The sequence below is a fragment of the Mustela nigripes genome, chromosome 5 (genome assembly GCF_022355385.1).
Source record: "Mustela nigripes isolate SB6536 chromosome 5, MUSNIG.SB6536, whole genome shotgun sequence".
NCBI classification, from domain to species: Eukaryota; Metazoa; Chordata; class Mammalia; order Carnivora; family Mustelidae; genus Mustela; species Mustela nigripes.
In genome coordinates this window covers 39,718,922-39,740,746 of record NC_081561.1, presented here as the reverse complement: position 1 = coordinate 39,740,746, position 21,825 = coordinate 39,718,922, and the positions used below count along the sequence as shown (strand labels likewise).

Below are 21,825 nucleotides of genomic sequence, written 5' to 3'. Positions count from 1 at the left end.
TTCCATTGACAGAGGTGATTGCATCATGAACTAGAGACATTATTGTTAAATGCCCCTTTTCTTCTTCCACAGGCACCTTGAATCTGAACAAGCTTAGTGAAAGCTTTGACTAATAGAATAATGTCAGATGTGATACTGTGCCAACTTCCAGACATAGGCCTTGATATACTGGCAGCTGTTTTTTTCTGAATACTGACTCATGGAAGGCAGCTGCAATGCCATGTGTAAGATCAAGTAAGCCTATGGAGAGGCCCATGTGAAGAGGGACAACAGCTCCTGCTGGGCTCCCAGCCAATAGCCAGCACGAAATGTCAGTCATGTGAGTAAGCCTTCTTGGAGGTGGATTTTTCAGATACAGTTGAACTGTCTATCCCAGACAATTGCAAGGCACAGAAACAAGGTTTCCCACCGGAAGAAGTATGCATATTTATGACAAAAGCAAAGGGCTGGTATTATTTTATCATGTTCTTAGAGTCCCTTGTGACTCTCTCTTTTTAAATATTTTATTTATTTATTTGGCAGAGAGAGAGAGAGAGACCATGAGCAAAGGGGAAGAGGTAGGGAAAAGGGAGAAGGGGGCTCCTTGCTGAGCTGAAGTCAGATGCTTAACCAACTGAGCCACCCAGTTGTCCCACCCCCTCACACACACACACACACACACAGGATAAAAAAAATCCAATTGTTTGTATGTCTATATATATATATATATATATATATATATATATACACACACACATACACACACATACACAAATATATGAATAAATAAATAAAAACAAATAAATAACTCCATCAAGTATTATAATTGACTGTCACTTCTATATGAGCCAGCACTATACAGATTCACTAATAGATGCCTTTATTCAAATACAGTCATCCTTACTATATCAAACCATTGACAAATTCTATTGATTTTACCTCTAAATGTCTTTTGGATACTGTTTCTTCATCTCCATTAATGCCACCAATGTCACTAATATATTTTCCTCCTCGCTTGTTTCTTCACATCCATTCTTACCTTCCTCAAATCACTCCTCATACTGAAGTGAGAATGAACTGTCAAAAATGTAAATCTGAGTAATTTATTTCTCTGTTTGCCATCCTTTAATCAATATTGCTATTGAAATAAAGACCCACTGGTTTTTATCCTAATCTTTATCAACAAATTCAATTCCCACTGACCCCTTCATTCTTTTTCATTCTTTTTATTCCCCTCAACCTTTCTTTCCTTTTCTAGAATGTGTTCTGTTCCTTCCTACCTCCATACCTCTGTTTCCCTAGCCTGGAATGACTGGTAGTCTCTTACTGTCTTTCAGATCTCTGATCAAATGCCACTCCTCGCATAAATGTTCTCTGCTCTCTCGTCCCAGGTCTCATATTTCCCTTCTCCCACCATACACACTCCACACCTCTCATAGCATTATACCTTTATCCTCTGAAACATATGACTCATTTACAAGTTATATTTAGGTAATAGCTAACTTTTAATTAGCTATCTCTACCAATAGAAGCAATCATCACAGGGGCAGGGATTATTCCTGTTGCCTCTTAAACATCTTACAATGTGTCTTATGTGGAACATGTGCTTAGTAAATATGTGTTAAATACATCAACAATTAATTTATTTTTGGGAGTTGAAAGCTTTTTTGTCCTCATATGGAAAAGCATCAGATATTCATCCTTGTAACTACAGCGTTTGGCCAACTAGATACCTAGTGAATGTTTGTTCATTTGAACTAAACAAACAGATATTTTTTTGTTTCTATACTGGAAAGTTAAAATATGAAGTTCTTTTAACAATTATGACATCAAAGAGGTGTGACAAACTGAGACAAATCCAATGGAAAACAGTCATAAAGATTAGAGGCTCTGGAGACCAAGTCACATGAGAAAGGTCTGAAGGAAATAAAATGTTTGGTCCAGAAAAGAGACAACCCTAGTTGTGACAAATATATATTACATAGTTGCTAAAATTATACAGTTACATAAAATGACTCCAATGGGAAAAGCTAATGCCAGTATGTGGAATTTACCATGTTGCAAATTTCGACCAATTCCTTCACTAACTATTTATTAAACAGTTACAATGTGCTTTGCATTATGTTAGGCAAGAGTATATTGTGATGGGCCAATGAGGAGAACAAATAAAAAGCAATAAAAAATTAAAAATGAGCAAATATTATAAAACAGACAAATAATTATCTTGAAAGAGAATATAAGAGAAGAGACCACACATCAGGTGGTTTAATAAAAAAGAAAGCTTCTTTAAAGAGAGAATTTTTGTTAGTAAGAATGCAAACTGGTGTGGCCACTCTGGAAAGCAATATAGAGATTCCTCAAGAAGTTAAAAATAGTACTATAATCAACAATAACCAAATTATGGAAAGAGCACAAATGTCCATTGTTTGATGAATGGATAAAGAAGGTGTTGTGTATATATACAATGGAATGTTACTCAACCATCAAAAAGAATGAAATCTTGCCATTTGCAACAATGTGGGTGGAACTAGAGTGTATTATGCTAAGTGAAATACAGTCAGAGGAAGACAAATACTATATGTTTTCACTCATTTGTGGAATTTAAGAAACAAAACAGATGAATATAGGAGAAGTGAAAAACAAGAGAGAGGGAACTCTTAAGAGAATCTTAACTATAGAGAACAAACTGAGGGTTGACGGAGGGGAGGTGGGCAGGAAATGGGCCAAATGTGTGATGGATATGAAGGAAGGTACTTGTGTTGATTACCGAGTATTATATGTAAGTGATGAATCACTAAATTCTACTACTGAAACCAATATTACACTTTATGTTAACAAACTAGAATTTAAATAAAAATTTAGAAAAGAAAAAGAATTTTCAAAAAGAAATCTGAAGGATGAGACAAGTATAGCCAATGAATGTCATCCCAACAGCAAGAGAAAGAAAGATCATTCCTTATATAGGAAAGCTATATATAGGGGGGCGGGGAATGGTGTCTTTTAGGCACAGAAAAAGGTTAATACAACTTGAGCATCATAAGTAAGCAGTAGGGTGGCTCAGGATGAAAGGGAAACAAGCATCAGATGATGCAAGGCACTGTGGGCCATGATTAAGGGGTTGGATTTATTATATGTGCCACTAGTAATAGGGTTAAAAAAATGAAACAAAAAGATTTTCAACATTTTTTTGAAAGGACCTAATTTTTTTTCCCTTTGACCAAAATTGATTGGGAGTAAATTAAAAAAGAATATTTAACACCAGGTGGGAGGTTATTACATGAGGCTAGGGAAAAGCTACATGCTTTGGAGAGAAAGATGGCAGTGAAAAGGAAAGGAATGTTAGAATTGAAATGTATATGTTTGAAGTGGGTTAAAGGTTTAGTATCTTTCCTCCCCAAATTCATATGTTGACTCTCTACCTTTAGTATAATAGAATGTGATTGTCTTTGGAGATAAAATCTTTAAAAAGGTAATTGAATTAAAATGAGGTGTGGGCCCCCATTCAATCGGACTGGTGTCCTTATAAAAAAAAAAAAAAGAGAGAGAGAGAGAGAGAGATTGGGATATGCAGAGACACCAGAGGTATAGCGACATAGTGGGACCACCATGAGAAGAAACAGCAAGAGCATGGCCATTTGCAAGCCATGAAGAGATCTCAGAGAAAATCCACTATGCTGTCACATTGACCTTGGATTGTAGTCTCCACAACTGTGAGAAAATAAATGGCTGTTGTTTAAGCCATCCAGGTTGTGATATTTTGTTATGGCAGTCCTAGCAAACTAATAAAACATGGAACAGGTAGCATTCATCAAGGGATTGAATGTGAGAGTGATAGAAAAAGAGGCAGAAAGCAAAATTCCCATGTTTATAGGATGAATAATTGGGTGGGATAGTGGTATTATTTCCTGTGATGGGAAGATGGAGGGAGAACACATCTTTTTGGAGTAATCAGTTTTGTTTTGATTACCTTAAATCTGAAATGACTGTGAGACTGAGAGATATGAGACTGTGAGATATCAATCAGATAACTGACTACCTAAAAATCTAGCGCTCAGAAGAGTTTTTCTAGCTAAAGAAATACATGTGTGTGACTATGTGTTTGTATGTAACAGTGTATGTGCATATATTCTTTTTTTATTTTATTTATTTATATATTTATATTTTAATTCCAGGATACTAAACATAGATTATTATATTAATTTCAGGTGTACAATGTAGTGATTCAGTAATTCTCTACATTACTCAGTGTTCATCATGATAAGTGTACTCTTTAATCCCCATCACCTATTTCACCTTCTCCTCACCTATCTCAGCTCTGGTAACTACCAATTTGTTCTCTAGAGTTGAGTCTGGTTTTTTTTTTTGGTTTGTTTCTTTTTTTCTTTGTTCATTTGTTTTGTTTCTTAAATTTCACATGTGAATGAGATTATATGGTATTTATCTTTCTCTGACTGACTCATTTCACTTAGCCCACTCTCTAGATCCATTCATGTTGTTGCAAATGACAAGATTTCATCCTTTTTATGGCTGAGTAATATTCCATCTCCAGAGAAGACATATAGATGGCCAACAGACACATGAAAAGATGCTCAATATCACTCATCATTAGGGATATGCAAATCAAAACTATAATGAGATACATCACCTCACACCTGTCAGACTGGCTGAAATAAAAAACAAGAAACAATGGGTGTTGGCAAGGATATGGAGAAAAAGAAACCTTTATGCATTGTTGTTAACAAAGCTAACTGGTACATCTATTGTGGAAAACATGATGGAGGATCTTCAGAAAATGAAAACTAGAATTAGTGTATGATCCACTAATTCTACTACTGGGTATTTACCCAAAGAATATGAAAACACTAATTCCAAGAAGATATATTCACCCCTATGTTTATTTTATTGCATCATTATTTACAATAGCTGCTTTATGGAAGCAACCCAAGTGTCCATGGATAAGTGAATGGATAAAAAAGAAAAGGTGTATGTATACAATGGAATATTACTCAGCTGTATATACTTTCTTACAGTACCATTTGGTATTAAAGGATGTATTAGATCACTAAGGGAGAGATGGTAGAGAAATGAGGGAATTAGATTTAACAGTTATCCCTAAGGAACTGGCATTTTATGGTCAAAAACAAAAAGTGACTGCAAAGTCAGTGAGGTCTAGAAGGGTATGGTAAAACTGGAATCAAGATGGAAAGAAGTGGTATAGGAAGAAAAATAGTGTTAAAAGTCAGAGTAAATGAAAAAAGAAATTTACCTATGAACTTGGCAACATGAAGGCCTTTAGTCACCTTGGCCAGAACTTTTTCAGTCTAACAGTGAGGCTGGAAGCCAATTAGAAGGAATTGAGAAATGAGAAAGAAGTGAGGAAATGAAGTAGTTGTGATAGACTTCTTTTTAAAGATTAGTTATGAAGGGGAAATAAGAAATAAGGATTGTTAATTAAAAATTGTTACAGAATGGCCATATTGCTTTAAAATATCTGCATACTGATATAAATGATCCAGGAGAGAGGGAAAGATTTTTGGTTGTGTGAGAAACAATAGAAATCTAAGATACCTATGGAGGGCATAGCTTTTGAGATAAGAGCAATATCTCTGTAGAGACTATAAGAAAGGAGAAAACAGGCAAAGACATAGGTTTAATGATTTTATTATGTAAGATGAGGGAGTTCCCATATGATCACATCTGTTTTATAAGTGAAGAATAAAGAAAGTTATCAGAATTGAAGAGTCGAAGGGAAGATTTAAGATTTAATAATCAAGGAAAAGTTACAAAATATTCATTGGGTATAATAGGAGACTGAGCTCATAAGTGAAAGTTACAAGTGACAGCCTTTGTGGTGAGGCCATATTAACCTGGTGATTATGAATACATTGAGACATCAGGTTGCCTAAGGGTCTGAATTTCTTCACCAGTGTTGTTCTTCATGGGTGTGGCTCAGAGTCAGTGGTTGAGTACAGTACAGTATGCGCAGTGATTCAGCCGTGGAAATGTAACAGAAAGTTGAAAGTTATAAGTAAATTATTATAATAATTGGCTGAAATCCACAGAATATGCATTAGTTACCTATGGTTATATAAAACGTTATCCCCAAACTTAGCAATTGGAAACAATAAACATTTGATATCATATAGTGTCTGCAGATCAGGAAACCAGGAGCTGCTTAGCTGAGTGGTTCTCATTCAAAGGCTTTCATGAGGCTACTACCAAGATATTGTCCAGGACATCTCACAATCTCACTGGGGAAACTTTCACTTCCAAGTTCACGCACATAGCTATAGACAGGCTTGGAAGATAAGCTTCTAATCTAAGCCACTTGTGGTTCTCAGTAGGGCTTTCTCACAACAGGGCAAGGGGCTTAACCTCAGATGAGTGCTATAAGGAAGAGTGAAAGAGCTCCCAAGATGGAAGACAGTCATTTTATATCCTAAACATGGAAGCGACATCCTATCACTGCTGCCTGCTCAGTAGAAGCTAGTATCTAAAGCTAGCTTACTCTCAAGTGGAGATGATTATACAAAGGCATGAATAACAAGAAGTAGGGATTATTGAGGGACATGTTAAGAGGCTGCCTATCACAGAGGATAAGGAGGAAAGAAAAGACAGGAGAAGAAAATAGTGGGAATGGATTAAAGATCTGAATTTTCTGGAAAACTTGACTCCATGTGGTCATTGACCAGGTGAGTTTACAAAAGTAGGAGACAATAGGTATAGAATTGGAAAATTAAATTTGAAATATTGGAGGTGGTGCAGTCATTGGTTATGACCTCTTTAGTTTAAGACCACAGGAAAATGTGGTTGAGTTGGTATGAAGGAAATACAGAAATTGATCTGAAAAGATAGACATATGCCATATAAGCCGTCTACATGGATGCTGAAAACATGAGAAGACTGGAAGCTGGATGGAGAGAAAAACTGAGTGGCTAAAAGATTGCATGAATAAAAAGCAAAATTTGTAAGTCAGTAAGAAGAGAGCAAAAAGGAAGAGGTGAGGCTACCAAAGGAAAATTATATAACCTCCAAGAAAAAGGGATATAAAAGTGAGATAAGAAGTAAATATTCAAAACCAGTAATAAACAACAAAGAAACCCCATCTACCCATAAACCCAGTTAATCAGAATATGGGAGAAACATGCATGTTCCACTTGACATGGTTGCAAGAGAATGCCATGTCCTCACAAAATAACAGGCTTTAGTCAGCAGAAGATATAGAGAGAACATTCTGCATAAAGGTGTGTTGGGATAAAAGAGAAAAGAGATCTAAAAGTCCAAGTGAGGGAATCTGGTGGGAAGAGAAATGGTACGAAGAATGAGTCAGGACTGGTAAGGTACAGAGCTGGAGAGACCCAAGAGTTCAGAAATAATAGGTGATCAATAGACCTCAATCTCTGGTGTTGATTCAGGTCAACAGATATGCAGGTCCTTACAACTTAAGTTCTTATCATCATTGTTCATAGGGTTGGGACTCAATCCAAGAGGGGAAAAAAAAAATTGATCACAGTGAGGGAAGGCTAAGAATGTAATGAGTTGTCTGCATTAGCAGGTGGCAGCCCGGAAGGAAGGGTAAAGCTGGTAAAGCTATGCAGGTCTTAAAAATTAAGACAGAGTATAGCATTTCCAATGTTTGAGTGAAAGAAACAGTTTTGATTCTTCCCAGCCTAGAATTTTGTTGCATTTTTCTCTCATTGCTTCCCTGCCTTGTGAGATGCCTTGTTTTATTTAGAAGATATGAAGAGGAACCATAGTCAAGCCCTTTCCTGTAAGAAACCAAAGTCCAGAGAGTACACAGTTTCTTGTCCATAACTAGATATATAACTAGTATCAGATTCAGGGTAAAAATGAAGAACCTTCATTTCTAGTTTATTTGAAATCCTAGGAATTAAAGGAAGAGGTATAAATATAGCAACTTTTATATAAATAAGTAGATAAAAACTACTGACAAGGGAACAATTGGGGAGTGAGTTTATATTTAACCGCAAACATATTCTGAGCTTCTGAAGTCATATTTTCCAAGACACTTGTACAACACACAAAAGTGACATTATGTGTTACCTTACCCATGGCATTTCCTGAATCCCAAGTGAAGTCTTGGTAATTGATGGCTAAAACCTTTTACCAATTTAAGTGTTTTACATGTGTCATTGTAGAGGGAAAGAATGGTAAAAATGGAAATTTGATGCAAATGGCCTCTGGTTAAAAACTGCTCTGGCAGGGCACCTGGGTGGCTCAGTGGGTTAAGCCTCTGCCTTCGGCTCAGGTCATGGTCTCAGGATCCTGGGATCGAGCCCCGCATCAGGCTCTCTGCTTGGTGGGGAGCCTGCTTCTCCCTCTCTCTCTCTCTGCCTCTCTGCCTCTTTGTGGTCTTTCTCTCTGTCAAATAAATGAATACAATTAAAAAAAAAAAAAAAAAAACAACAACAACTCCTCTGGCTATGAGTGGATGGGGCAAGGTTGGACTAACTAGCCCAGGATAACCATCATTTCACATATCCCTTTGTTCTAGTCTACCCTTCTTCTTCCTTTTTTTTTTTTTTTTTTTTTTTTTTAAGGACTTCTGTCACGTAGTTTCTATTCTGGGATGTCTGATTAGAAAATGGTCAATTTGTTTTTAGATAGGGAACTGAGAAGAATCAGCTTTTTTCCTGAGAAATTTCATTATTTCATAATAAGAAGAAAGAAGAAGGGGAAGAAGAAGAGTAAGGGGAGGAGGAGAAAGAAGAATATGGAGAAGTTCTTTCAGTTCATAGTAAATATGCTAACTTTAGGCATAAGGTACGCACTCACCCATTTAATCATGTAGTATTTTGATCATTTATTTTATTTTATTTTATTTTTTTAAGATTTTATTTATTTGTTTGACAGACAGAGATCACAAGTAGGCATAGAGGCAGGCAAAGAGAGAGAGGGGGAAGCAGGCTCTCTGCTGAGCAGGGAGCCTGATGTGGGGCTCCGACCCCAGGACCCTGAGATCATGACCTGAGCTGAAGGAAGAGGCCTTAACCCACTGAGTCACCCAGGTGCCCCTATTTTGATCATTTATTAACACAAAATATTAATATATTAGTTGACCATAGTAAATAATAGTTAAGGTTCATATCTCTGAAGTTGTTACATTAATTTCCTTTCATTTTGGAATTAGCGGTTTTTCAAAGTCTGTGGGTGTGTACTGGAGACATTAAGTATTGAAAAATTAAAGCGTATTGAAAAGGAATAATCTACAAACTTATTTGTGCTTTTCTTTACATTTTTAAATTTTATTTATTTCTTTTTTATTTATCTTACAACCCTGAGCTCAAGACCTGAGCTGAGATCAAGAGTCGGACATTTAACCAACTAAGCCACCCAGCTGTCCGTTTGTACTTTTCAAAGCCTTACTGAAGAAAAGTTCTAAAATTTGAAAGTGGTAATATATTAATATTGCAAGACTATGAGAGAAAAGGGTGAGGGGGAAGAAAACACTTTCTAGAACTAAGTAAGCATATTCAAAACATATTCTTGTCATTTGAGTCCAAGAATTGTGCAGGTGATACTGAATTTAGCAATGATCCTGGAAGATGGGGCTCTTTTTTTCCCCCCCCAAAGATAAAAGGAGAAAACTGCAAAAAATAAAAAGCAATGAAAGAGTAAGATTATACTTGGAAATCTCATTCCTCTGAAGTAATCTTTAAAAATGTATAAATAGTAGGAGAGATACATTTAAAAGACTTCAACTTTACATGCTTGGGCCAATTTTAAATACAAGTTTATATTCTGATGTGTTAACACTGGTTTCTTAATAGTCCTTTTGAAAGTTGGCAAGGAAACTTAAGTGAAAATTAGTTTATACAATTAATCTGGAAGTTTGGGGGTGAGACTACTTTATTACTAAAGAAAATTAAAAAGGAACCTAGTGAAACCATGCTTCCAAATACATGTGTAATAACTGAAATATAAATGAACACATCATATATACATGTATGTGAATGCACTTAATATAAAATGTATGCATATATACACACATGTATACATAGTGTGTGTATGTGTAAATTATGGGTCTGTGTTTGTATACATACCAACGTATGTACACAGATACAGCCAGGCACGTGTGAGAGGCAAATGAAGGCTCATAATTGTAATCTGAAATGGTGACTTTTAAAATGTATTAAAGCATAAAAACAGACCAATCTCAATAGGGAGGAAAGGACACAGAGAGGCTACAGTGTGTAAACTGCTGCTCTTTTTATTGTTGGGTCAGTATGTCAGCGGTGCTTTCACATGGAACATAGTGCAGACATGAATCAGGGTGGTTCTTCCTTGCTTTGCCTTTGGATTGTGCTGTTGTCAGGGTCCAGAGACCAGATTCTCCATATATGATTCTTTTCGTGATTCTTGATTATGACCCCCTGAGGAAGTCAGACCAGCCTGGGGTTACTGGAGATGGTGTCTTGCTTGGCGTATTTATCATCCACAAATCATCTGCTATAAATATACCTCAGCAGGATCATCATCAGGCTGGCTCAGTAGCCTGCAATTTATGAAGGTTATGGGAAACAGTGTGAAGGGTGAAGTGCTTTATTAAGGGTGGCTTTCTCCCTGACCCAGCCCTGTGTTCTACTTGAATATAAATGAACCTGGGAATGAGTACTCCTTTCCATTTAGGATTAAGTCTTTTTAAATTGTCCCTTTCAGCTGTTATTCTTATGTTACTGTGTCATGACTTTAAGATTTTTCTAAGAAACATCAAAAGCACAGTGTTTGAAGATAATGTGAGAAATTACTAGATGCAAGATAGATATATATCTAAACCTCACATTGTTTCCTCTCCTTTTTCCCATTTTGGAGCATTTGTCATTAATCTCTATATTCGCTTGTGGCAAAATAACAGAACTGACCAAAATGTCTTGCAAATACCATAATTATAATCTCTACGGAAGTTGAAATAGAAGAAAGGTGATTCTCCTTTGTATTGCTGAATGTTGTTTGTTTTTAAAAGAAAATGTTTTTGCTTCAGACACAATGTTTTGGATTATGCCCTAGATATAAATCTTATTTTCCTTTCACATTCCCCTAAATAAATAAAAAATATTGTAATGAACCAAAAATGACACAACACCAACGCCACACAGGCTGCTCTCTCAGACAGTGAATGTTCCTGGAACATGGTTAAAGCTTGTTGGTTGGGGAATGATTAACTGTTTCCCTTACAGAATGTTATTCTGAACACTTGTCCTAGAAGAGAAAGCCTTGAAGAGGGTCACTCCATTAATATGTATTAAGAAGTAAAGGGCCAATTTTAATATTTCAAACAACTTCAGTGAATAAAAGATCATTGGCACCTTTCTGTTTTCCCTGTGGTCCTCTTTTAAAATGATGTTCTTCACTCTCCATTTGCCCCAAGGGAGAGGAACAACAAGAGGAAGAAAAATGCCGAAAGAGTACAGAGAAAAAATGATGGAAATCTGTTTTATTCCACTTCACCTGCTGCTTAAGCCACTCACCCTTAGAAAGACTAAGACACTTTATATATGAATTACCCCTTGCGGTCTGCCTCACCATATTACCACACTATTTTGCCACTTGTTTTGCAAACCACCAACTGCGTTTACAAGTAGAGACATAATCAGTAGGCGAATGACCTTTTGCAGCATTGTATCTGAAGCTCGCTCATCAAATGCTTGTCAGCCAACGGTCCAGGGGGCTAAATAAATAAAGATGGGGAAATTTATCTTTTTTTTTTTTTTTTTTTTTTTTTTTTTTGGCTGCTAAATTGAGACTCTGGTAGCCTTTCCTCCCCATTTCCCTCGTTTTCTTTTTCTTTTTTCTTTTTTTCTTTTTTCTACCCCTGTCCACAAACCTGTTACTAGGGAAACTTGAAAAGGAATCAAATACATTAAGAAAACAAAAGTTTAGACCCCACAACCACGATCCCATTGCCATGCAGAAAGCAATGCAAGATGCCCAACCTCAGTCGCCGCACCGCGGTCCTGACAAAGCCTGTATCTAGCCAGAACAAATAAGATGTTAATTGCAGCCTCGCTGAGAAAAACTAGTATTGTTCCAGCCAGAGGGACACGCAGCGTTTCAGGAGCCGAGATATGCCCCCTCCGCTGAGGACCGGATCAATTCATCTGAATCCCGGTGCTGAAATGACAGCTCTTCAGCTGCGACAAGTTCAGGCTGAAAGAAAGAAAGACGATCAAGTCCAGTATTTACTTCCCACCGGGCAGTCTCCTTCCAGTCCTCCGCACCCCCCCTAGTGAGTTTCTCTTACAGTCGGTCGCCGCCAGCCCCAGCGGTGGGAACTGAGGATGCAAAAACCTCCCAGACGCAGAAAATACTGCTTTCGGGACGTGCTTGGTTTTGAGTAGCCGTGACGTGCAGGCTCACCGCGGCCCTGGCTGGAGCACCGAGGAGCCCCCCCACCTCCCGCCCGCCTCTCTCCCGCCCTCCCGCCGGGCCTCCCTCCTTTCTCACCCCGCCGCTTTCCCTCCTCTTCTCTCACACACACCCGCCCGCGCCCTCGGGAGGCACCACTCCGGGAAGGCACAGCCGGCGCGCCGCGCTCCTCGAGCCTCGGGCCGGCCGCCGGGCGCACCGCACGGGCGCCAGCACGGGGCGCGCGGCGCCCGGGGACGCGCGCGCGCACGAGCACGCGGGAGACCGGCGCGCGCCGCGCGCGCGCACCCCCGGGGACGCGCACCCCCTCCCTCGCGCGCGCCCCAGGGAGCGCGAGCGCCGCGCGCCGGCGCGCACACCCGAGACAGAGCTTTACTATCTCGCTCCCTCTCGCGCCCCTCCTCGCTGGGCATTCAAACAGCTTTCCGACATCACCAGCCAAGGATTTTTTCCCCCCTCTCCTTAGTCGCGGTCCGTCCATCAGTACCTGCGGGGGGGAGGAGGAGGAGGAGGAGGGAGGAAAGCGGAAAGAGGAAAAAGCATAAGCTTGAGCCTTCCGATCCGACCACGAATACTCCTGTAATAAACCCACCGCCCCAACAAATCTGCCTTAGCAGCCGCTGCTGTCGCCGGTCACTTCTCGTCTCAGCGCTTTCTTTGCTTCTTGGCTATTCGGTTTGTTGGGGGTGGATTTGATCAAACAGATCCTCGCCTTTAAGCCACTTGCATTTTTTTGTTTGTTTGTTTCCTCAGAGTCTCTCTACGGGGGGCTTCTCCCCCCCCCCCCCCCCCCCCCCCCCCCACCTCCGTTGGAGGTTGGATTCAGTTGGATACGGCGTCAGGCTCCGGGGTCCTGGGGGCTTTTTTCTCCTACCGCTCCCCTCTTTGGATCCCCCGCCCCCATCTTTTGCTTCTCTTAAGTGTGCATTTTAAAAAATAAATCCTGATTTTTGAAGCTGAGCCGGGGAAAATGGGCAACGGTGATTGGGACCGAAGGGGAGTCTCTCCGTCACTGTTGCTGGGACGCGTGCCGGTGCTGGTGTCTTAGAGCAAGAGCCTCCCTGAGCTTTCGGAGTGGAAGGTAAGGAAGGGGGTCCGGGGTCACCTTCCCTCTGCCAGGGGTCGCCGGCGAGGAGCTCTCCGTCTAGGTGTGTGCGGAGGGAGGACACGGAGAGGAAGGCTGTTGCTGGCAGATGGAGGGGCTGCGAGGAAACCCGACTGTCTGCATTTACTTAAACGCCGCAGTTGAAAAGTTAGAGAAGTCTGTTTTTCCAGAGATGTGCTGGGTCGGAAGGAATAGACAGGGAGACCTAGAAAATCTGAGGGTTGTGTGTGATCGGGGTGATTTTATGGGGAGAAATTTTTAGGTTAGAAGGAAGTTAAGAGAAGGGGAGGCAGTGGGTCTTCTATTGGGGGAAAAAAAAATAGTGGAGTGATGGCGCCGTCTATGTTCGACTAAACTAAAGTGTCACCCAGAAAAGCAGTTTTTGAGAATAGCTAAACTAAATGCCGGTTTGCTTCTCAGCAGGCGATAAATAAATAAATAAATAAATACATACATACATACATACATACAACATCCTTGAGACCTTGGTAGCCGTCCCTTAGACACCCCCCACCCCATTCTTTCTTTCTTAAAAGAGGGAAATACAATTGTTTGAACTGGCCCTGCAGTCGAGGGCGGGGGTGGGGGGAACGGCAGAGTTCAATGATTCATTTTTGATTCTTTAGCATAAAACAAGGCTCCGTATACCAAGGCTTAAGGATTAAAATAAAGAGCATTATGTTGAGGGGGCTCTCTTGAGCAAGCTTGAAAGTGAAATCAGAGCTATTTCCTCACTCTTTCTAATCCTTGATGAGCACAGCAATGCAGACATGCACTGTCAAATAAATGGAAGCAAAAGTACCGGATTTCATTAGGAAAAGAAATACGACCTCTTTTTGAGTTACCTCTTATAAAATGAAGCCCCCTTTCATGGATGGAATTCCTAATTTAGACACTTATTGTCACATTGGCTCTCAACGCCTACACTCTATCCTGAAGAACACTGCGCAGACCTGCATTGCCTGCAAAGTGCTACAGCAAAAAAAGAGGAAATTATTTCCAAAATTTCCTGCAACTTTACCAATTTTTTAACCTTTAAATGCTCATTGCTTTATTTTATCAAGAAGAAAATGCATTATTCATTGAGCTGTATGCTTGAAAGAGAGAACGCTGTTTTGATAGTCCCAGCAGTTCTGATGTTATTTTAAACTGCTGCTATATAGAGATTTAGAGTTGGGGCTGTTTTCTCCTATATCAAGACATAGAATTTGAATTATGATCTGGAAAATGCAGATCTATCTTCAGGGACTTCGGTCACTGGTATTTGTGTGCATGCGTTGGTGTGTGTTATGCAATGGGAAGGAAGAGGGTTTTATCCTTTGGTTCAGAGAGGACCCAGGCAAAGACATGAAAACTCTTAACTGTCTATATGTCTGTATGTCTGTCTCTGTTTACAGAACAGTGGAAGAGACTGCAGCCTAAAGACTTTTATAATTAACTTGGCATCACTTTTCTCAGCTCAAAGGCTAAACAAAAAAGCAGTGTCATTTATTCTAAGAAATAACTTCTTAAAGGTTAAAGCTGAAAAAATTCGAGTTATTTTTGGATAACAACTTACAGAGGTAAATATAACCAAGGATTACTTTATTATGCAAGGCCAGGTTAAAAAATATAAAGAAAAGGAGCTTTGGAGCTCTTGTTGGAAAGAGAGCAATTCAGTAATTGAAATCTGCTAGGAAAGAAAATGCTCATGTCTTTTATCTACCATGTGTAAATCTTAAATTACAGTAGATAACTCTAGATAAAATAGCCCTAATTAAAAAAAAAAAAAAATTAAAAGGCTGAAGCCGGCTCAATTACTGTGGTTCTGGGATTTTTTCACTGACATCGCCTTTGGATACAGATACTAATACAGTGATCCACTTTATGTATCCCAAGAGGGCATGTCACATTGAAATGACTGCCTTAAATCCTGGTTCTCACTGGTGATGTTGAACAACAAGTCTTTCCCCTGTATCTACCCATCTATGCCCTTTCTCAGATGATGGTTTTAAAATTCTATTAATCCACATGAATGCCAGTGTTTTTGCACAGGAATTCCCATCAGTTCACATGGTGGTCCCTGCAAAGACAAGTATGGACATTTGGGAGATGATGTTTCATCCTCAACAAATTATCTTTCATGTTTTTTAAAATTGTGGTTATCCTTTATAGAAATTGCTTTCCATATTTAAGATAAAAGAAATAATGTGATGACAGCTGTTCCTAGATTATCAGATTAGATTTTGTGTGATGATGTTTACTGTAGGCCGAATGAGAGAAAATGTTGTATATGTTGCTTAAAAATATTTCAAAAATTAAAATTTAGGTTATGATATTTTAAAAATATATGTTTTCCTCTTCTTTCAATAGAATCATAATTCACTTGGAGGACATCCTGGTAGATAAATTAGAGCATTCCTGTTAATCATCTATTAAATATTATTTTTAAATTGAATGTGGGGAATTTGGCCATTGTGAATGACCACGTGAGGGCGCTGTTCACACAGCAACAGATAATTTCCTAGCGTTATAAAATAAAAAAAAAAAAATTACCTGCCCTTCTTTTAACAAGGATTTTTTACTGAAATCTTGAAAACAGCTGGCTGTAATATTGGAAGGAGTTTCTTTTTTAAATGTGCGTAGACTCCTACTTGCATTTTACTTTCATTGCCATTTTTACAGGCCAAATGACATAGGATGAAGGCTGTTCGTAACCTGCTGATTTATATATTTTCCACCTATCTCCTGGTTATGTTTGGATTTAATGCTGCCCAAGACTTCTGGTGTTCAACTTTGGTGAAGGGAGTCATTTATGGATCGTATTCTGTAAGTGAAATGTTTCCCAAAAACTTTACAAACTGCACTTGGACGCTGGAAAATCCAGATCCAACCAAATATAGCATTTACCTGAAATTTTCCAAAAAGGACCTTAGCTGCTCTAACTTTTCCCTCTTGGCTTATCAGTTTGATCATTTTTCCCATGAAAAAATAAAGGATCTTTTAAGAAAGAATCATTCTATAATGCAACTCTGCGATTCCAAGAATGCTTTCGTTTTTCTACAGTATGATAAAAATTTTATTCAAATACGTCGGGTGTTTCCAACCAATTTCCCAGGATTACAGAAAAAAGGGGAAGAAGATCAGAAATCTTTTTTTGAGTTTTTGGTATTGAACAAGGTGAGCCCGAGCCAGTTTGGTTGCCATGTATTATGCACTTGGCTGGAGAGCTGCTTAAAATCAGAAAATGGGAGAACGGAATCATGTGGGATCATGTATACAAAATGCACCTGTCCTCAGCATTTGGGAGAGTGGGGGATCGACGACCAGTCGCTGGTTTTGTTAAATAACGTGGTGTTACCCCTGAATGAGCAGACCGAGGGCTGCCTGACCCAGGAGCTGCAAACTACCCAGGTCTGCAATCTTACCAGGGAGGCCAAGCGACCGCCCAAAGAAGGTAAGTGCCCAGCAGAGAGGGGGAGATGGGAGGGAGGGGTGTTGGGAAATGGCATTAAGATGTGCTACTTCAACACAAGGGCTTAATCTTTGGTCTTTAACTCTGTCATCTTTGAAGTCTTTTGATTTGTGATCTTCACTAGTGAAGGTCTCTTAGGCTAGTTTTGGGTTCCAGGATTTTAGAATGGGGCGGCGAGGGTAGGAAAGCCCTCATCAAGATGCCCTGGTCGTGTGTCAAAAACGTGGAGCCAGTTTGCAGTGGAGGTTGCTGAGGTGGGGGCGGGGGTCTTTATTGGCTGCAGCCCCTCGGGGAGAATCTACCTCTTCACCATCACGCTCTCAGACACATTCCTTGAAAGGGATTTGTAGGATATCTACTTGATGCTACAGCCCTGTAAAAAGTACACTTCCCTTCCTCTCCCCTTTGCCCTCTCTGTCTCACTGTGTCAACCAAAACCCCTTTAGCTGTACTGCCCCACGTGGGGGAAGCAGGACTAAAAGATGACACAAACTCAGTAAAGTGCCTGTGTGGACTAAATGACTTTCAGACACCTGAAGACAAGCATGTCCCCCTCCCCGACGGCCCTATAATTGAAAAAAAAAAAAAAAAAAAAAAAAAAGTGCTTCACACAATAAATCCCGTGTGCTTGCTCTTTCAAGCGCAAACTCTGGGGTCTCCTTGCTGTGAAGCCACTTGGAGGCAGGTAGAATTAAAGCACAGGCTGATCTTGTAAAACCTCATTGCCCTCTTGCGTGATTTTTGCTCTCCTTGGTCCCTTGTTGATATACACGAGGAGCGTGTCAGAGATGAACTGGATGGAACAAATAGTGCAACGGAAATGCAGAGGAAAAAGAAAAAAGTACAGGAGTGATTTATAGCTTTCTCCCAGTCCCCAGTGGGGGAGCTACTAGAGTATTTCAGATTGTGGATTACGTTTAATAATGCAAGAAAGCTGACATATTTTTGAGAAAAATGACTTTCCTGTTTGGAAGGTTAACGGATGTGTTCCATTCCTTTGAGGACAGGGCTGATGCGTATTCCTTCTCCATCCCCCACCCTGCAACTAGAGAGTGTGTTGATTTTTTATGCAGGAAATGTTTTCTGATTGCCACAAAGATCCCTGTCTGTGGAAAGGGACAGCCAAGCTCCAGTCCCTCTTTCCTCCCCCTCCCCCAACAGAAGTTGTCTTTGTGGCCAATATAAAATTGACACGTTGTTGGAGAATTTTCTTTAAGAGTAGCCAAGGCTTTGTAAGGGGTGGGGGTGGGAGGGAGAGAGAAGGGCTTAACTAGCTAGATGCGGTTTCTCTGCTGAAAGCAATTTGGGGGGTGGGGATTATGGAAGAGCAATAGTACACGGGGAGAAGATGTGTTAGAAGATAAATGCAGACTAATGGCAATGAGAGAGGGTTGAAAACCTTTAAGATTTCTACAGGTCAGTGTTTCACTAACAGCTGTGGCTGAAGAAAACAAAGTGGTTTTAAATTACAGGAGTTCTTTTCTCTAGTAAAAATCCCAGAGAAGCACTTCCAACTGCAGGGATGGTATTTAACACCATTTAAAACTAATTAGTGTCCCCTAGAATAAGAAGCTACAGTACACACAGAAAATGTGATGCTACAGGCTGGCTAATAAGACAATTAACACCAGAAACTAGTATTTGTCTGTTTGTTTTATTGCTGTTTTAATAAAATCTAGAATCTCTTTTATCGGTGGTTAGAATTCTGTCATGAAATTGCCCGTGAGGAGTGGGAAAGTGAATCTAGTTTTGGAATTTTTTTTTTATGAATGGTAGCAAGTCACGAAAACAAAGTTGTGTGCGCATTAAGCATGATTTTCAAAGATTTTGCAGTTCATGATCGTGAGATGTAGGTTTAAACAGTGCTAGGATTTACAGAAGTTGGACTCGATTGTCATTTGTTTTGTAAATGAGTAAGAATATGAGTGATTTTAGACATTCGATGTATAACATGTGGGACCATGTCTATGTCTTTTGGCTAATTAGCTGGCAAAATGAGAAAGGAATAGCTCCAAAATAAATAAGTGATTATGTTAAAATTGTTATCGTGTTAATAGAACTGAACTAGGAAAACTTTATATAATAGGAGAAGAATATATGCTGTATCAGTAAAATGGAACAGTCTGTATTCTCTTTATTCTAAATGTGTGTCCTTTAATTGTTTGGGTATTCTGAGTCAGAAAGGTAAGGATAAGTAATTCCTGATGACATAATTGTAGCTGATGCGTTTATAAGTAGTTCTTATATATTCAGCATTCCTTACCTCATTCAAAGAAGACCTTTTTGACTATGCCATGTTGTAGGAAAAGAACGTGAAAATTTTGCAGACTCTTAATTTAGTAAGATTTATGCAAAATATATTAAATCTTAAATGTTTTATATAAATGCTATGTAAAATCTTATGAAAGAATTATTTAATACCATTTCAAATAAACTACCACATAAGGATATTAACAAGGTTAGAGGTTAATAATTAGATACAGTTATGCTACTCATACTTAATTTTATTCCAAAATGTCTTTACTTTATATGGTAACGTGTAATCCCAGGTTTTAAAATAAGTCTTTAAAAATTCTACTTACATTTTACATTAATAAATGATTTCCATTTTCTATAGAAAAATAGACTATCCTATAAGTCATTAAGGGAATAAATACACAATTATTCTCCATAGTTTTTCTTTTTTTTTTTTTTTTTTTGCCATAGTTTTTCTTCACTTCTTTTTTATTCACTGTAATAAGTACTGAAAACCTTGAGTGGAAATATTTTCCACATCCATTACATCACAGAAGTGGCACAAATTGGACAGAAGACTCTTTACATGCAATAGATGCAATTCTAGGTTGTTTTGTGCGGTGCTGGTGGTGATGGGAGTGGTGTACCAAATGCTGAATATTTTGAATGTGTCCATTGAAATCACAAAATCATATTTAGTTAGTATTTGAGGAAATTATAGGCTCCCAGGACTGAGCTGTTAATTTTGTTGACGTAGGATTTCTACTAAAATGTCTGTTAATAATACATTCATGTACTGAAGAATTTCATAGCCAGAAAACAGCAAGAAGAAAACTACCACTGTTTGTAGTGATGACACCAGCGATTACAAATGTGATCTTGAATATATTCTAAACGTAAATAATTGGACTGATGTTTTATTAAAGTATTAATTAGTTAAGTACAAATACATTTAAGTATCTTGTTTTTTAAGATCATTTTTGACATATTTGAGGATGATATATGATTGTAAAAACTTAGTTGCCATTCCCCAATTTTTATGTGAAAATTTGAAAACCAAGTAAACCGACAAAATGAAGCCTTTTAAAATAATGATGTCTTATTTCAGGCAATATAAAAAAAACTGTCTAAATTTAATGTATATAACTTTTTTTTTTTTTTCTTAAAGAAAGCTCAAATGATATTGCTGTTACCTGGTTTTCAGATGTAAGTCTGGGAGGTACTGGCTTGTATTCTTGAGGCCTTTACTAGATTTTATAGGACTTTTTTTTTTTTTTTCCTACCATAGATGATTCTGGATTAGTTAAATATATTATATATAGAAATACTAGTTGAAATATAAGACGTGCTATAAGATCTTACTTCTTACCACTTCACCTAAAATAAGCAACTAAAACAGTTTTGGCAGAAAAATTCTCTACCAGGGTATCTAAGTCACATAATAAACCTTAATGGAACCTTTGTTTCCTGCTTACATCAATGGTGCTACTTATGTGGAGGGAAATTGGGATCGCTGTATAGATTCCAGGAAATCTGAACACACATACTCATTTGTCTTTTCACTTTGCCTGTACTAATCCTTGATATTCTGTCACCCAACAGGAAGACTCACTATGTGCCTGTGTAAAATCTAGCCCCGGGTTGTGTGTGCATCTAGAGCAATTTGTGTCTCAGTGTGTTTTCATTTCTTTCGACTCTTGCTTTTTTTTACCCTCAGAACGGTTCAGCACCTTTCACCTTCCTCTTTACTGTCCTTGAATCTTACTTCCTTTGTAAATGCCATGATCCCACACACTCTACTGGAATGTAGAAGGGCATATTGAGTCTGTTGTTCCTTGAAGATGCAGAGCCTGAGAGTTTCTCTGCCCCTTGGCTGCATCCCATGGTGCTCTGCACGAACTGTACTTCTGTTCTAGCATTTATCATGCTGCGGTTTGCGGTGTATTTTCTGTTTATATTTCCGTCTCCCTCCATTCTTCAAGCATAAAGAATGGGTCTTCAGTTGTCTATGACATTCTTAATAGAGCTTCAATAAATATTGAATGTCAAATGATCAAAACAAAAAAAGATCTCAATAGGAAAGATAGCAATACTTGGGCTACAATCAAAAGAATAAAACTACCTCATTTGGGGAAAGAGGCCACTTTTTACTTTCTGTCTTTTAGGGGAAGATGGCTACCATTTATTTATTTATTTATTCCTATTCCATTAATGTGTTATTTATGCCAGTTTCTGATCTCAACGTATTATTTAACATCACTTTTTAAACAAGAGGATGGAACCATTAGAAAATATTCTTAATTTATATATAATATATATATTACAAGACTTGTGGTTCATATAACTTTCTACATATGACTATCTACAAAAACAATGGTAAGAAAATGTGCCAGTTTCTGTTTAACTCTTTTCATTTCTCTTTATGTATCTCTTTTCTGACTCTAGCATTACTTCTACAGTAATGACATTTCCCAGTCCTCTCTAGCAGTTTGAAGACAAACATGCAAACTCTTTCCAAGAAAGAGGGAAGGAGGATTTGCATGTCAAGTTCAGTGCTTCTGTTATTCACTCCTATTTAATAATCTGTAACATGTAATAAGAGTAGAATATCATTAAAATTATAGTCCTGATCAAGTAAAATGCCATAATTTTCATTTTTGCCATT

General features: G+C 38.5%; 1 protein-coding gene and 1 long non-coding RNA gene across 4 annotated transcripts in view; one reads left to right on the top strand and one right to left on the bottom strand.

The window, feature by feature from the left end:
• Nucleotides 1–10,194: 10,194 nt before the first annotated feature.
• On the bottom strand, nucleotides 10,195–12,581 carry LOC132017225 (uncharacterized). Its single transcript, XR_009404204.1, has 3 exons — nucleotides 12,445–12,581; nucleotides 11,934–12,147; nucleotides 10,195–10,495 (listed from the first exon to the last, which is right to left on the bottom strand). It is a non-coding gene; the product is annotated as an uncharacterized LOC132017225 (long non-coding RNA).
• Nucleotides 12,582–12,714: 133 nt separating this feature from the next.
• ADGRB3 (adhesion G protein-coupled receptor B3) overlaps nucleotides 12,715–21,825 on the top strand; it is a 726,796-nt gene continuing 717,685 nt past the window's right edge. For 2 of the 3 annotated variants that reach the window (XM_059400180.1, XM_059400178.1), the window contains exons 1-3: nucleotides 12,715–13,447; nucleotides 14,869–15,033; nucleotides 16,136–16,907. In XM_059400180.1, coding sequence (XP_059256163.1) covers nucleotides 16,151–16,907 — 757 coding nt within the window. In that variant the 5' untranslated portion in view covers nucleotides 12,715–13,447; nucleotides 14,869–15,033; nucleotides 16,136–16,150. The remainder of the gene's footprint in view (nucleotides 13,448–14,868; nucleotides 15,034–16,135; nucleotides 16,908–21,825) is intronic. The other variant, XM_059400179.1, reaches the window with a different exon arrangement.